Source organism: Limanda limanda, chromosome 4 (assembly GCF_963576545.1).
Source record: "Limanda limanda chromosome 4, fLimLim1.1, whole genome shotgun sequence".
In the NCBI taxonomy this organism is placed as follows: Eukaryota; Metazoa; Chordata; class Actinopteri; order Pleuronectiformes; family Pleuronectidae; genus Limanda; species Limanda limanda.
The window spans coordinates 24,926,664-24,944,101 of record NC_083639.1 but is presented as its reverse complement, the minus strand read 5'-3'; the positions used below and the strand labels follow the sequence as shown (position 1 = coordinate 24,944,101).

At 43.2% G+C, this 17,438-nt stretch overlaps 2 protein-coding genes across 2 annotated transcripts; both read left to right on the top strand.

Moving 5' to 3' along the window:
* The first annotated feature begins 407 nt into the window (after positions 1 to 407).
* On the top strand, positions 408 to 6,326 carry sh2d5 (SH2 domain containing 5). The gene is made up of 10 exons (XM_061070349.1): positions 408 to 533; positions 843 to 908; positions 1,629 to 1,709; positions 2,655 to 2,729; positions 2,839 to 2,985; positions 3,678 to 3,878; positions 4,774 to 4,954; positions 5,378 to 5,483; positions 5,564 to 5,723; positions 6,123 to 6,326. Exons 2-10 carry the CDS (start codon positions 858 to 860, stop codon positions 6,324 to 6,326), a joined length of 1,206 nt encoding a protein of 401 aa, XP_060926332.1. The 5' UTR covers positions 408 to 533; positions 843 to 857.
* A 1,909-nt stretch (positions 6,327 to 8,235) lies between these two features.
* Positions 8,236 to 15,502, top strand: kif17 (kinesin family member 17). The gene is made up of 14 exons (XM_061069992.1): positions 8,236 to 8,466; positions 8,910 to 9,056; positions 9,686 to 9,787; positions 10,030 to 10,219; positions 10,956 to 11,408; positions 11,544 to 11,638; positions 11,761 to 11,962; positions 12,054 to 12,157; positions 12,249 to 12,364; positions 12,993 to 13,221; positions 13,810 to 14,101; positions 14,184 to 14,245; positions 14,336 to 14,456; positions 14,751 to 15,502. Exons 1-14 carry the CDS (start codon positions 8,236 to 8,238, stop codon positions 14,939 to 14,941), a joined length of 2,535 nt encoding a protein of 844 aa, XP_060925975.1. The 3' UTR covers positions 14,942 to 15,502.
* Positions 15,503 to 17,438: the final 1,936 nt, after the last annotated feature.

Genomic DNA, 17,438 nt, shown 5'->3' with positions numbered 1-17,438 from the left:
CTTTTTCATGTACACACCGAGGTCTCACAAAATGTTTGGTCATGGAAATTTGGTTTAAAGTTATTGAAAGCTCATGGAATGGAAAACCATTTGTGAAAATGTGTTTGAACCCTGTACTTTACATCCTGGTATCTTCTCAGTGGCTTTGTGGCTGGAGACTTGCGCAATGATAAGGAATGTGAGGATCCGAGGGAGGGGGGTGGGGGGTGAGGAGTGATTCACTGAGTCAAACTTCAACTGAGAGAGAGTCTCTCACACCTTCCTCCTCCTCTTCCTCCCCGGAGCTCCGCCTCCGGCCCGGAGCTCACACCTGGAGGAGGACGGAGCAGCAGCAGGTAAAGCTGAGGAGGAGCTCGGTGTTCTCGGGCTGAGGAGGAGGAGGAAGAGGAGGAGGAGGAAGAGGAGAACAAGTGAGTCCGAGGGATTTCAGGAGCTTTCCACCGACACGTGGACCGAGTCCGGAACCGAGACCCTGTGTGGGGGGGCAGTGCGGGTCCAGGTCTGGAGGAGACTGTTCGGAGTCTCAGCAGCAGGTTGTGATTTGTTGTTCTCAGACTTTGTTCGGAGCAGGTCAGGACTGATCAGGCTGAACAACACGTCCCGACACTTTGACGGAAACTCTTTCACTTTGTTGCATCTGAGATTTTTTAAAGTTTTTAAAACAGATTAACGAGATTTAAAGCGTGAAACTCTTCATGTGAAACTTCTCTGCTCCACTTCACACGACCGTCTGATCTCCTGTTTCACTTTGAACTTCCTAAAAGTTGTTATTTACTCTCCTTGTCTTTAATTTGTTGTCCTTTGCTGAGATTTTTCTGTTTTTATTATTTATGATTTGACAGAGGAAGTTGGTGATCATGGGTGAGGCTCCAGTGAGTGAGGGGGGTGCAGTCACACGATCAGCAGAGGTAACCCCAGAAATATACATGTACAGATATATATATTTGCAATGCAGACGGTGATTTGTAAGGGAGATGGATTCTGACTTTACCCGTTAAAACAAAATGACCCCAAACAAACATCCATCTAAATAACCTGCCAATCCCACCGTCCATGTCTCAGCCTTTATGAGAGAACGTGTTGTATTTAAACAACTTTATGAATCCATATGGAGGCAGTTCATTTGGAACAGCTTGTACCAAAAAACATAGACAGATTTACGGTACGGTATAAGGGAGCTATATGAGTGATGAGACATAAATGATAAAGTTAATAACGATACAAAAGGTTTAAAAATAGCATCCGCAGTTTGTTTTTAAAAGCAGAAAATGGCGTGAGGACAGTGCCTTTGCCTCGCTCGCCCTCTCTCTCTCCCACACATACACATGGAACATCTGTCACACTCAGATTGAAAGATGTGGCTGTTGACATTTAGCTCTCCCTTGGCAGGAAGGAGAGATTCAGTAGAGACGCAGTAGATAACGCTCGTATGCTTGTTGCATGTTCATGTAAAGAGCAGGTGAAAATCCCCCCAAATCCAATGCATTATTGTTTTGCTAGCGTCCACACACACAGGGTTGAAAACCATACGTTGCTGTGTGTAATGAAGCATCACCCTCCTTGTGTCGTCTGCACGAGTGTCCTCTTGTTCCCGTGTGTGCTCAACCTTCCTTGTCTCTGCTGTGAAGTATGTCGGCTCGTTTCCTGTGGACGACCGCTGCTTGGACGACCAGATGGAGCAACTGCACGCTCAGCTGAAAGTCCTGAAAGTAAGAGCAGATCCACGTGAGGGATTCTTGAAATGATCCATATCTGGGAAAAGTGAAACATCTGTGTAATGCAAGTAGGGTTGCAAAGGGAAAGTTTCCGGTAAATTTCCGCACACTTTCCGGAAACTTTCCATTAAGTTAAGCTTGGGAATTTAGACGCTGAGCAATAAAAACATCATTCAAAACTCTATTTTAAAGATGTATGGAATGCATCACACGCTGCACGTTGAGTTTCAACCCTCCACTGTGCATTCTTCCATCACATGCACAGATAACTCCCAGCATGCTTCACACTACAGCAGGGCTACTGAGGCCTGCTGTAGAGTGAAGGACTAGTCAGGTAAGTGTCGATGATATCACTGGGGAAAATATATTAGCATGCGGATTGAGGATTGTTCATCTGTTCATCCAGCCTACTTCCATTAATTTATCCATCAATTGTAAAATATTTTTACAGACGATTCCAATTGTTTGGCTAACTATTTATATCTCTGGCATTGCATTAGTGTTTTTTTACAAACTTTTTTCTCATCTTATTCTACAGAACAATGCCACGTGCACTATCTCATGTGTGGAGACATTTCACTCCATCCAATGTAGAAGGAAAGGCTGTGTACATTTGCAAATACTGTGCAAAGATCTATGTTAAGAATGACACAACGATGCAGAAGCATATAGTCAAGTGCCCAAAGTTTCCTCAGGGCTCAAATCAGCCTATGACAAAACAAAATGTTTATATTTATGTCTGTATATGACAAGGTAAATACAGTTAGTATAAATTACCCACAACATTTCCAGTTTATTCTCGTTAATTCCCGTATATTCCTGTTAATTCCCCTTAATTCCCGCTAATTCCCATGGAAAGTTTCCAACTTTGAATATTCCCGGAATTTTGCAACCCTAAATGCAAGTGACGGCAGCTAAACCTCTGTTTGTCCCTCACAGACGTGCAGGAGGAGACGACCTGTGTCCCTGAAGTTCTCCATCAAAGGGGTGAAGATGTACAACGAGGATGAAACGGTAAGGATTTGTCTCTGATGATCTCACGACCGAAATGATTAACGTTGTAGAAGTGGGTTCAATCATCTGGTCTCTACTGTCCTGTCCCTCCCCCCTCCCCTGTCCACAGACCCTCCTCATGGCTCACGCCCTGCGCAGAGTCTCTCTCTCCACCGCCCAACCCACCGATGCTCAGTTCGCCTTCGTCTCTCACAACCCGGGCAGCACGGACGCTCAGCTGTACTGCCACGTCTTCCAGGCTCGGCACGCTAGAGCGGTAAGAAGGGGCGTCCAGATTCGACCTTTTATTCAGGTCAACGCCGCGTAGAGCTATGCCGGGAATTCACAAACTACCTACCAGTGAGAATGATTAGAGAGTAACTCGCCCCTCCACTCCCAAAAGGAGAGGCGGTGGACTAGTGGCAGAAACTTGGACTATGGGCAGAAAAGGTCTCTGGTTCGTCTCTGGTTCGACTCCACGGAGAAACAACAAAAAGACGAACCTGGATTGATCTGTCCAAAAATCCAAGATCATTCTCACTACTCTGTCTAGTGCCCCTGAGCAAGGCACCTTACTCCCCCAACATCTGCTCCCCGGGCGCCGTACATGGCTGCCCACTGCTCTGTGTGTCCTGCACCAGATGGGTTAAAAGCAGAGGTTACATTTCCCTACAATTGCATGAGTGTGCTTGTGCATGTCTGTGCATGTGTTTGGGACAAATAAATGTATCTTGATCTATTTTATCTTAATCTTAAAACTACAAAATGAGTGAGGGCAAAGTCACTTGATAACACCACCACAGCCCATAATCCTGCTGGTATTCATTAATTTTGTTGTGAACACATTTAAAGGGATTGGAAACATTGAAACATTGAAAGCTTATTGGCCGAGATTTGTGTTTCTTTGCGATTCAGTTTGTCACACGACACAGAAACTGTTGAGCAGTGTTCTCCCTCTCTCTCCTCTAGGCCCAGTTCCTGAACCTGCTGCTGTGCCGCTGTTTCCAGCTGTCGTACCTGGAGAAGCATCCGGACGAGGCTCAGACGGACTCGGAGGGTTCGCTGCCTCGTCGGAACCCGTCGCTGCTCAACCACGGCTTCCCTCTCAGTGTCTCCGCCCTGGTGTCCTTCAGGAGAGCCCCCTTCCAAGGGCTGCTGCCCGGCATCAAGGTGAGAACCTGAACCTCCTCTCCGCTCTCTACTCGACAGCACACAACCCGCAGCAGGGATACATTTCATTAGTCTCTCATTGTAGTCATAAAGAACGTTCAATCTTAGTCAATTGTAGCTTTTTTTTTTTTTTTTTTTTTTTAGAATATTTGAATTATCCAAATATTCACAATGTAAGAGAACATGCAGAGCATACAGAACACTATACATTAAACATTACAGAAAATTACATAACAAAATTTAAAAAAAATAAAATAAAATACACACATAGATGAAATAAAACTAATTAAATAAATAAAGTAAATAATTCCCCCCACCCAAAGAGAAAACAAAAAACAAAAAAAGTTGGTGCATAGGATGACACATCACAGAGAAATACCGCAATGACACAGTATATAATGTAATTCAGAGCTCCAAATAGTTACAGTCCTATGGTACCGTTGGTGGTGTAACCATGTACTCCAAATAAGGCTGCCAGATTTTCAAAAATAACTTATATTTCTTTCTGAGACTATATGTAATCTTTTCAAGAGGAATACAACTGTTCATTTCCACAGACCATCGGCCTATGAGAATTGTAACTTTTTAATCAAACTTATTTTCGGCTGTTTGGTTTAGCAGCACAAACTTCTGCTACTGAAGTAAAATTACTGGAGGAAAATAGATTCCTTCAATGCCATTCAATCTGTTTTATAAGTTCGAGCTGTGGTTGGAGCAGATGACTGTAGAAAGAAGTCTGTGATAAGCTGTCGTCACACATGAAAGATACAATTATGGATTTATCGAAGTGTTTGTGGGTAACCAGACAAAACCAATAAAGACTGTGGCGACAACGGACTGAAGCTAAATCCTCCCAACACAACGAGATAACATTTTCCTTTTCCCTCATCCGTAGAAAAGCAGCAAGTCCTTGGATCCCGCCCCGAGCAGCCCGGACGACGTGTTCCCAAGCCCCTCCCCCTCGCTGGTCCGAAAGAAGGCCATGAGAACCAAGGCGCTGTGTGGGGCGTACCGCTCCTTCACGTTCACGCCACTCAAACAGCGCCTGGTTCAGGAGCGCCTGAACGCATCACAAGGTGGGCCCGGTGTTCACAGAGTGCTATCAAGAGTCAGAGAGTTGATTAGGTAAAGAACCCCCCCCCCCCCTCAGTGTTGGGTGATGGCGACCACTCACCGTCTGTTGTGGTGTCGAGAGGACGTTTTTACCATTTCTACTTATTTGATAGAGGTGACGGATAAAGTTCTTGTTTCACGTGGGTCATTTCACATTTTTATTAAGCTTCTCACTGTTGAGTTTCTCTGTTTATTTGACTTGTAGCTGAAACACATTGATACACAAGCTGTGGTTTATGGATTATTTCGTCAAACTGTTGCCTTCACCAATTCTCTGGGTTGTATTAAATGTTTTTCTACACAATCGTGGGTTGTGGATTTACCTCCACTATTGAAACTCTGGAGATCAAACAAATCCAAACGATTTCTTCTCATGCGTGAAACAGAAAAGGTGGAAGACAAGACACTAGCGAGAAGGTCCCGAGCTCCGAGCCTGGCGGAAACGGAGGAAGCACTGGCTCACGCGGTGTGGTGCTGGGCTGGTATCGCAACGTGAGTTTCCCCCGAGCTTCTAAATAACTTCTCTAACAACAGATGACACTAATTGGTTTTTCTTCTTCCCGACGGTTCAGTGACAGCAGCTACTCTCTGCTGGCCGACGACGTTCTGGGCTCGTACCTCCTGTGCCCTCATCCCAAAAAACCCAAATGCGGCTCTCTCATCATTCGCTTCCCCTCCGGCCTGATCACCCATCTCATAGAGAACTCTCATTCGGGGAAGTTCCTGCTGGAGGTAAATGTTTCCAGGAAGGAAGGCAACTAACAAGATAATATGTGCTGAGATTCATAGTGGAAACAAAACCATAACATGTAGACAGAAAGAAAGGAAATGGTTTACTCTCCAGAAATGTATTTTGCATTAGTTATATTATGAATAACCTTTTGCCTGTAAAGTCAAGTTGGTTTCTTGGATAGAACATTGATATGTTAAAGATACTAATATCCGATATTTCCGACAAATGTCTGAAACACATACCATTTTAAATCGAATCCTCCATAAATGTTTTTCCTTGGGTACATGTATTTTTAATCTGTTGGGGATGTCTGAAATATCAAATACCCAAGATTACAATTTGGTGTAACACTAGTGTCATTTTTAAATCTTTTTTCTTTTGTTCCGTCTCTGTGTCAGAAATGCAGGACTGAGTTCAGTTCCATCGCAGAACTGATTGACTTCTACACTGAGACCCAGGACGAGCTGCCGAGCCTCCTGAGCTGCGCCCGAGTGAACCACTGCTACGAGTGGGAGGAGACCACCGGCAAGCAGCCGCCGGGGAAGTTACCCAAGGTCTTCAGCATAGCCAAACTTAAAAGTACCTCCAGAAAATGGTTCTAAACTGTAAGGAATGCCAAACTGTGAAGATCCAATTAAGTAACACCTTTTCTTTCTCTTTTGCACAAACAGTAAATCAAATTATCAAAAGTCACATTAGGTGTTGCGGAGAGGATTCACAGACTAAAATGCATCTATTAACAGTGTTGGCACTTAATGTATATAGGGTACACGTCATTTCATGGGAGGGTACTGCTTTATCAAAGATATACATTTTATGCTTGCGGCTTGTATGTTTTTCAGTATATATTTTCTAAGTGTTTTTATATCTGCCTGCAGGGCGTCAGAGGTTATCTGTGTTTTTAATGGTGTGATATTGAGAATTCAGATTGTTGCACCTGAGGCCATTTTTTAAATCTTTTTTTCTTGCGTTGTCAAGACAAATGTATTTTATCGTTTCAACGAACTTTAATCTTGCTTACATGCACTTGTTTCTCAGTTTAGACATTAGACCTGGAGAATGTGCAAGTGGTTCTATACAAGGAATTTCCTGGTTTAAGAAAACGTTACAAGGACATCAGTCATTTTCTAAATCATTGGCGTATATTAGAGCACTTATATCGTGGCCATGATATTTGAATGTATTCAAAGTTTTCTGTGTTTTTAATATTTGTCAGTCTAATACGTTATGTCTGTTTTACTGGTAATTTTAAGTGGTAAACTGGTATCTTGTATCCTGATGTCAGGTCAGTGGTTTTTCAGCAGAGCGTAAACCAAGATCTCATGAAGTAAGATTCAGTTTGCATTGGGATGTTGGTTATAATAAAATAATCTGATATAATTTTTCCTGTGTAAGGAGCTATATTACAGTGAAGGTTTTATATTTATTGTAAATCAAATGTACCCTCTTTTCCATTTTACACAGAAAATCCTTTGTTGAGATTAAATTACACAATTTCCTTACATTTTCAATCCAGTCTATTTATGACACTTCATGACGAAACCTCACCTGAAAGATGAGACTTTTCTGCAGTGAACACGCACACGGGGTTACTTGATTTCTACACTCAGACACATGCACTCAGTTGGGAGTTCATTAAGTACAGCGAGCGAATGACAATAGTCTGAAAGAAACATCTGCAGTAAATCACTATCGTTAAAGGTCAAATGTTTCTAGAAGTCTAGATTCGCCTGTATCAACTGATAGATTGAATACAGTTGAACACTCCATACAGCAAAACTGTTGCTTTAGCTTTAAACTGTATTAGGATTTAACTCTAGTTCTATTCTATTCCACCTGTCTCACCCCCAAAGTGAAAAACCAAGAACACGTCCTTCATCGTTGCAACTTTTTGAAAACAAAATCCTTTAGTTCGTAATACTTAATTTCTGTGACTGTTGAAGTACAGCAACTCCCCCTTGTGTATAAATATAGCATTATTTCAAATTTATTGTATATAGTATGTCTGCTTTTTTCCTACTAGTGCTGCTACTTTCTTGTGCTGCCCTCATTTGTGGTAATTCCTTTCACTACAAGTTCATCTTATCTAACAGATAAACTAACATTTTAATGTTTAATGACAAGATGGGTTAACTTAAACTCTTTTAATGATTGTAACCGGACACACTGATGTTTCCAAATCACAACCACAGTTAATATACTCAACTCGACCTCACCAAGATGGCCGCCACTCTCAGGCACTTTGGTCAAGGCCTTAGCTCTAGTTTGCGGTTGCTAGGCAACGTGGAGACGCTGTGTAGAGAGGAGCTGAGACCATGGAGGAGAGTCGGCTGCGTTTCTAGAAGGAACTCCACCTCCATTCCTCCATTCAGCTTAGTTTCTCTTATATAATCTTCTTTGAACACTTCTTGTCGCTTGTGATGTTCTCCAGCCATCGGCTCTGGGGATGTTTAGTGTTTGTCAGCTAGATCAACTCTGAACACAGCTTCTTCTTCTTCCCGCTGGTGAGTGATGGGGTCGGAGTCGGTGAAGGTGGTGGTCAGGTGCCGGCCTCTGAACGACAGGGAGACGGCCCTGGGCTCTGAGACGGTGCTGACCATGGACCTGCAGCGCTGCCAGTGTTTCATAGAGAAGCCCGGGGCGGCCGATGAGCCTCCCAAGCAGTTCACCTTCGATGGGACCTACTTCATCGATCAAACCACCGAGGAGGTGTACAACGAGATCGCCTACGCCCTGGTGGAGGTGAGTGAGTCTGTAGCTGTCAGTGTGAACACAGAGGGACAGGGTGCAGATGTGTGCAGCTCCACGGTCACTGGACACCACCAGTCCAACTTCAAGGACATATATCTTATTGCTACAGATGGCCGACCTCATTATTTACTTAACAGTCTGCTGTCAGTCTCCTGTAAAGGTCAGCTGTGTGTGTGTGTGTGTGTGTGTGTGTGTGTGTGTGTGTGTGTGTGTGTGTGTGTGTGTGTGTGTGTGTGTGTGTGTGTGTGTGTGTGTGTGTGTGTGTGTGTGTGTGTGTGTGTGTGTGTGTGTGTGTGTGTGTGTGTGTGTGTGTGTGTGTGGATAGGGAGTTAGGTAGGGGGATTGGTACTCACCTACCTACACATCTCTACCTAAACGTAAAAAGCCAGATGTAAAACATCACTGAAGACCTTTACTGATTTCCTTTCTTACAGGGAGTCACTGAAGGATACAACGGCACGATCTTTGCCTATGGACAAACAGGAAGTGGAAAGTCCTACACCATGCAGGGGGTGTCCGAGCCTGCAGCCCAGAAGGGAGTCATCCCTCGGGCGTTTGAACACGTCTTCGAGAGTATTCAGGTGAAGGCGCTGTTATGGACAGTATGTTTTACTTTAGGTGTACTTGATTAATTTAGTTTTTATTCTCTTTCACCAAGTTTGCATTGGCTTACTTTTGGGGCCCTTTATAACTCAGGATGACAGAAAGTAGGCTGAGAATATTTTCCATACTCACCACATATACTTGCTATAATCCCTTTTTCTCTGAAGCAGTATTTGAAAGACCCAAGGTTGAGTTAGAAAGCCAGACAGATGACAACTGGGGGGTTACATAATATCTCTGACTTCTTTGAGACAGACAGAGAAGACACAACAATGATTTGTCCAGATGAGCAAAGGTTTAGATATTTGTCCAATAGTACTTAGTGAGATTGTAATCTAAGCTAAGATTTGCTGTTGGTAATAGAACCATTAACATATGGCTCATCATATGAAAATAGTTGCATAGTCCCCCGATGTATCCAATATTCAGTCATCTCCACAAAAAAACATATTCATTTTATGATTTAATAGATTTTATGCAAAACAAAAGTTCCAAGACCAAGAGTCCGAATTTTTCTTCATAGTTAATCGCGCAGAATTGTGTGAACTGTTTTTACTCAATCATATGTTACATATTACATATGTTTATATGTTTGTGTGCAAGCTAGTGTGCGGAAAATACAAAGTTCCTGGTGAGGGCGTCGTACCTGGAGATTTACAACGAGGAAATCCGAGACCTTTTGGGAAGCGACACCAAACAGAGAATGGAGGTGAGTCCGTTAAATCCCCGTTAACAACACTGTGTAACGTTAGAAGACAAAACTATTAGTGTTCTTTGTTCAACACAATGACTGTGAAAGCTCTTTCTCTGACTGTCCTGACAGTGAACACAGCGCTTAGTTGCCATTGCGATTTTAAAGAGCAGTAAAGATATGGATACCTACAGGTGAAGGTCAACAGGGTGACACATTTTGATTTTGTTTGTTTTTGTGTGTGGATGATGATTGTTTAGCTGAAAGAGCACCCAGAGCGGGGGGTGTACGTGCGCGACCTCTCCATGCACACTGTGCACAGTGTGGGGGAGTGTGAGCGGATCATCGAGCAGGGCTGGAGGAACCGAGCTGTGGGCTACACGCTGATGAACAAAGACTCCTCCCGCTCCCACTCCATCTTCACCATCCACTTAGAGATCTGCAACACCGGTGAACACACACACACACACACACAATCATACACTACTGTTATCACACAACTGTTTAATGTATGATAAAGAAGTTTTATTTGCATTAGCCTGTAGAGGTGTGATACCATTAAGTCTGATCAGCGGCAGCTCAGTTTTCCAGTTAAACAATAATTCCACCTCCTGATATCGTCTCTTATTAATCTTGTTTCAGGTGTAACCCACATCTTTTATCTAACACATACATGTGTGGGTTTCACTGGAAAGTGTTAACAATGTCAAAAAAAAACAACACAAGAATGTGTAAAACATTTTCCATGTAGATGACATGTTTGTAAAAAAACAACAACTTTTCTATTTTGCTTTCTTTACTATATTTAGTGGAGAAACTCCCCTTTAGGGACTTCATAGAATTATAGAGCAAGTATCGTGAGTATCAGTAACAGCTTTTCAAAATACATTTTCTGCAAAAATCACAGTCAAAGAATAGAAACATTTTTGTTGCACAATAAACAATTTACAAAGAGATGTCAATTTGCAATATAAAAAAAGTAAATAAATGTCTTTGAACACCACTGGCATGGAAATGTTTCCACATGTCTGCATGATGACAAAATAATTCTACAACTAAAACTTAAAGTACATTTCAATGTATTTTCTTTAACTGTGTTTGTAACTTGGAGTGTATTTTATTTAATACAGTTATACACCTTCATGTTGTAGTTTCTTCACATTCTCTTTGTCACCCACATCCTCAGATGCAGAAGGGCAGGACCACCTCCGAGCAGGTAAACTCAACCTCGTTGACCTGGCAGGAAGTGAGCGCCAGTCCAAAACCGGCGCCACTGGCGAGCGCCTGCGTGAGGCCACCAAGATCAACCTGTCCCTGTCGGCCCTGGGCAACGTGATCTCAGCCCTGGTGGACGGACGCTCCAGGTACATCCCCTACCGGGACTCCAAGCTGACCAGGCTCCTGCAGGACTCTCTGGGAGGAAACACTCGCACCCTGATGATCGCCTGTCTGTCCCCGGCTGACAACAACTACGAGGAGACCCTGAGCACGCTGCGCTACGCCAACCGGGCCAAGAGCATCCAGAACAGGCCGCGGATCAACGAGGACCCCAAGGATGCTCTGCTCAGGGAGTACCAGGAGGAGATCAAGTCACTGCGGGCCCTGATCTCAGGCCAGCTGGGCATGGCTGACCTTTCCAGTGAGTGATGTATTTCAATTTAGGGGGAATAGAAACTCTTTTAATTTAAATATTACTAATTTTACAAATTATTGACAGATGTCTGACTATTATTTTCTTGCTTTGACTGATTTATCGTTGGTCTTCCTCGTGCAGCTCTGTTGGCCGCTCAGTTGTCTCAAACGTCCCCTGATCTTCCTTCGAGGCCAGAGTCCAACTCCACAGAAGCAGAGAAGGAGCAGATGAAAGAGGCAACTCCAGGCTGTTCCCACACCATTAAATCACTTCACTCCTCCAATTGCATTGTACAAGGATGAAGTGGTTTATGGCTCTGTGTTCTGCTCTCTCTCTCTCTCGCTCTCTCTCTCTGCAGGAGTACGAGGAGAGGCTGGCCAAGTTGCGGGCCGAGTACAACGCAGAGCAGGAGTTCAAGGCAAAGCTGCAGGAGGACATTGCTGCACTGCGTTCCTCTTATGAATCCAAGGTGTCCAGCCTGGAGCAGGCCCGAGCCAACAGGGGGAGCACTGTCCCAAAGAACGATGACAGGAAAACGTCTGGACACAGCAAAGACCCATGTAAATAGATTCTGAATCAGATTTCAGTTTCAGTGATTATTCTTCTGTCAATTCTTCTGTCAATCTATCATTTTTCGATTTTGTTTTCCAGCGTCAGGGAGCTCAAGCTGCATGACACAGGTTGCTGAAGAGGAGCTCAGCGTTAAAACTGACGCCTTGTGTCTCAGTGCACCTGGAGAAACGTCTAATTCCAAGGTACAGTCATGAAACGAGTATGTAAAAGAAATAAACAAAGAAGGATTGTTAAAAGCTCATTGGATGTTACTTCCTTGTGTTGGTGAATCAGCTTCCTGCTCCTTGTGCTGAAGATGAGGTCCATGAAGGTTCCGGTGGAGACGAGCTCATTGACTCAGAGGACGTTCCCACAGCAGAACCTCTGGACCAGCAACATGTCCTGGAAAGGTCTGACTTCTCCTGTTGTAATACAAAACTACAGTTGGAATTCCTAATACACGTCTCTATTAAAGCTGGGGTTGGTAATCCTGGAAAGAAAACTTAATTTGTTGATCGCTATCAGGAAATGAAGAGGATTTATTTGGAGGATGGAGGATTTCAAGTGTTTAAGAAACAACTTTTCAGCCCTACCTTTAATATTTTATTTTAACATTGCACACTGGATATGGAACATTGTCCAACATATTGATAGATAGATAGATAAATAGAATCCTTTATTAGTCCCACAGTGGGGAAATTTGAGGGTTTTACATCAGCAGCGCAGGCACAGTGCAACAAGAACAAACGAAAGAGCAAAACAACAAAGTAAGAAACAAAAAAACAACAATGAGCAAAAAGAAAAAGTAAACAGTCAAATAAGCAAATAAATAGTAAGTAGTAGAACAACTGAACAATACAATTAAATAATTAGATAATTAAATTAAATAATTAAATAAATTAAATTGCAAATATTGTGTTGTGTGTTAATGGGGTCACAGCTGGTTATACAGTCTCTATTAATATACACAACACCAGGACATTAAGCAGCTTCCACTCCTATTCCTCCATCACTTCCCTTCACCTGCCTCGTCCACAGGCTGCAGCAGCTGGAGCAGCAGGTTGTCGGAGGAGAGCAGGCCAGGAACAAAGAGCTGCAGCAGAGGCACCGGCAGAGGAAGAATCTCGCCGACCGGAGAAAGGTGCAGCTCATCCGAGCGCTGTCGGAGAACAGTGAGGAGAGTGAAAATGTGCTGCTGAATGTCTACAACTCCATCCAGGAGGAGGTCCACGCCAAAAGCCAGGTTCTGGTCAAGGTGCAGGGAAAGGTGGGTCACAGCTGCTAGTAAAACAAATGGGACTTACAGGACAGTAGGTTTGGAGACAAAGGAACGTTCTGTATATTTTGGATATAACACGATTCTTTTATTTAGTTTATTTTGTTTTTCACTGCAGCTGAGACTATACTTCATGAAGTTTTCTTATTTATATTCGTATATCTTATTAACCCAGACTCGTGCATCATTTCCAAGCCTCTCAGAGAAGGAAATCAGTCGTAATTGGGCCAAAATTCCAAAAGCAATTTTCTCTGACTACTATCGAGCTTGAAAGTAAAAACATTTCATCATCTCTGACCATGTCGAAAATTATAAACCCTCCAGGATAAGAGGTCGGGAGAATAGAACGTATTTAAAGATGGACGACATGACCGCTCCCCAGAAGTGACCTCAAAGTGTCTTCATTTCCACCTGGTGGCTGCAGTGTAGTCATTAAAACCTGCCTCCTCCGTGTTAGTGGATGGAACATGGACATAACACACATAGTTGCTAACTGGCCTACTGGTTCATACTATTTGACACGGATGACTTTTATGCACCACCCTTCAACCATAAAGCCACATTAACCTGCTGTGACAGCTGAAAGCGGCCAAGCTGGAGATCCGTGACCTGCAGGCAGAGTTCGAGGTGGAGAGGAACGACTACCTGGCGACCATCCGCCGGCTGGAGAAGGAGGGACAGCTGCTGAACAGCCTGCTGGAGCGCATGGTGCCCCTGGTGCGCCGCGACTGCAACTACAGCAACCTGGACCGCCTGAAGAAAGAGGCGGTGTGGGACGAGGACGGCGCCGCATGGAGGCTGCCGGATGTGATGGTGCAGAAAACCACGCTGCCTTCAGGTGCAACTCATGAACAGGGGAATTATGACAAAGGTTTTAGCAAACTTCTAAATCCTAAATGTGTTTTGCAACATCTTCCATGTAGGTCTTATCCTGTTCTGTTTCTCTTTCACAGCCGTTCATCCAAAACCATCCACCAGACGAGGCTCGGCTGCTGATGGTGGAGATCCCTTCTTGGTGTGTTGATGTGTTGATGGTTCATGCATCGTGTCTTACTCCCTCACACTGAAACCCTGACGCAGCCTCACCCCTCTGTGATTGACGCAGGTGGAGGAGGACCGGTATAAGGAAATGCTCGACCGCAGCGGCAGTGAGAACATCGCCAGCAGCTACTTCAAGTCAAAGAGGACCAGTCAACTGCTGGGGGGGGACGCCACCAGGGGACACTGTAAGAGCAGGACCGGGAGACTCCTCCACTGATTGAAGAGAATTGTATAGGAACCTTTCAGTTAAATAAGAATAGAGTCTTTTAGGGTCTTTTACTTCTTGAAGTGTAAGTCCTTTGAGGGGGAACAAATTGAAAATAGATATAAAGTATCACAAAGAAAGTAATCATGATTAGATACGAAAATCACTTTTATATTAAATGACAAAAGGATAACTTCTCAGCTTTTCCTAAGTTACAATGACTCATGTTTACATTTTGGCATCTTCCCTCACGCGTTGCTCTCTTCTCCTTCAGCCGTCCACTCTCCTCCTCTTGTCAACGGAGCAGCCCACCTATCACTGAGCAGTTCTGCAGTGAACCCCCCCGTCGGCTCGGACTCCGTCATGCCTCGACCTTTCCGCCTGGAGTCGCTCGGTGCCCCCGTGTCCAACGGCAAGGTGAAGCGCAAAAAGAGCAAATCTCACATTCATAGTGAGGGGATTTGAAAAGACTGTGAACTCTCATCTGCTACTTTCTCTAACACGTCTCACTGTGTTAGTGTGTAGGATTTAGAGAAATCTAAAGTGGAGTATAATGTCAATATTTATTTATAATCACAGTTTCTGTTGACTTAAGTTGAGCCCTTAATATCTACATCAGGGGCGGGGCCTCACTTAGTTCTCCTCCACAGTTTGGAAGGGGAAGGGAACTCAGTTGGTTGCAATATACATCTTTGCCACTAGATGCCACTAAATCCTACAAACTGAACCTTAAATATATTCTATACAATGTGATTGGTCACACACAGTATATTGTAGATGATCACCGGTTTACTTTTTGATTACTACTGATAGAAAATGTATGAGAGTATTCATCCGGCACTTTGTGTTTACACTGAGTCATGTCATGTGTTTTAAATTCACAATGTGAATGTCATTTTCATCGAAGATCTTCCTTCATTATGATGCTACCCTGGAGTTTCTCCACTGTACTTCAAAACTTTCGTACTGTTGTTGTGATAAACAAGCTGTTGTAATGTTCACCTGCTGCTGAGCAGATCAAATAAATGACTGTATCCACCTCGCGGCAAATTTACTGTACTTTACAAACCTGGACGTGTTAGCAGTGTTGTAGTAAGAAGATCTGAGCCGACGACTCGTCAGACCGGTTTGTGGTGTTGGAGTGAATAGTGACTGCACTGGGCCGAGGGGCTGTTATCATGGCAGCAGCGTTGACAGATAGCAGATTGTTATCTCAAGTTCCATGTGACCTCTGGGGTCAGCATTGTGGATTGAGGTGTTCTTTTACTAATCCTCAACAACGACCAGAGAGTTGTTGATTTATGCTCGAGCCAAATACAAATCTGTGAATTATTTCGAATAGATTTGGATCCTAAAATGGAAAGTTTGCAGAGATTAACTTGGCAGAAAACTATTAGAAATAACCCAACGATAGCTACAGAAAATACAACAAACAATGTAGCTGTAGTTCTATGTTTTAGAAACTCAATTCTTTCTGGAGTATCATATTTCTAACTTGGGCTCTGGCTTGATTTCGTTATCCATCATTTAATATTACTGACAGAGACTCATGTCAGTTTCAAAACTCAACACTCTTTATTTGTCTGTGCGGACACAGTAGGACACAGATAACGGCCCATCATGCAATGAGCTTGCCTCATCGAGAAGATAAAACAACAGAGGGCTACTGTAATTGTCTCTCACGAATATCAACAACACCCTAATTACGCTCAGGCTCCGGAAGCTGCTGCGTAACGAATCGCCCGGTCATTCAAATAAATCATTAGCAGGAATTAGCAAACTAACATGCGACCGACATCAAGTAAACAAAAACAGGACCGTTCACAAGGAGGCGGGGCTGCAGCTAATCGGATAATGGAAGAACAGCTGAGCTGGCGTTTCCCGTAGCCCGAGTGCTGTGTAAGAGGAGCAGTGTGGGATGACTGCTGGTCATTCTGTAAGTGGAGAGCTGGATGGAGCCCAGAGGAAGAGTCACTCTGCAGGTTGACAGGGAGGAAGAGTTAAAGCCCCTCGAGGAGGATAAGTCCCCATAATGTGACTGTGGTGACAGATTGTAGGTCCCCACTACATGAGTAATGTGAACACACACACACACACTAAAACACAACAAATCAATAAATAAGAAATGAACATTCAAAGAAATCAAATAGGAAACAGTGGCTAAAATGAATTATGGAAAATTCAAAAGCACATTTTGAAAGCAATAGCTAATTATCTTTAGATTTCTCTCTGATGACCATTTATTGTAGCAGTTGGGGAAGAATAACAACAGACTAGATGAGTTGTTGCACCAGTTACAAATTAAGCATTTATCAGAAATATCCACATTGTCATTTCCATCTCAAGGAAGTCTCAAGAACAGTTTGTCAAACCATGTGTGACTATCTCTAAATACACTGATTCCCTTTGAAACTTATAGTAGAAACAAATCTGTCAACTACTGTTACATTATATTTTAATAATCACATAATGCTTATAGCTGCTGTAGTTTTAAAAAACAATGAAAAAATCAACCCACAACATTTTCAGAGTTTTGCTTTACGATAATATTGAACTGCAAACACACGTCTGCTTCTTTGAGGCTCTGCTCAAAGACAAGTTGTCAATGATCCACTTGAAGGCACAACTGTGATCCGGACTGAATCTGGACAAAGGCGGCAGATCAACTTATATTGTCATCACTTTATTTAACATCATCAGATTTTCTCGGTTTTCCCAGGGAATAATTCAATGATTTTGATTTAGAAAAACAAAGTAAATCATTAAGGGAACTGATCTCTATAAATGTCTGTACTTTGGTGCAGCCTGATTGAGTTTAAGGGGATTGTTGCAGAGGTATGTGCTTGTAGTTGATTGTCTGTTTGATAGCAAGATTAAATACAAAACTACAGAACCAATTTCTAAGAAACTTTCTTCAGGGGCGGGTTTATAACCTAAAAATAACATTTATTGAATGAGGAGG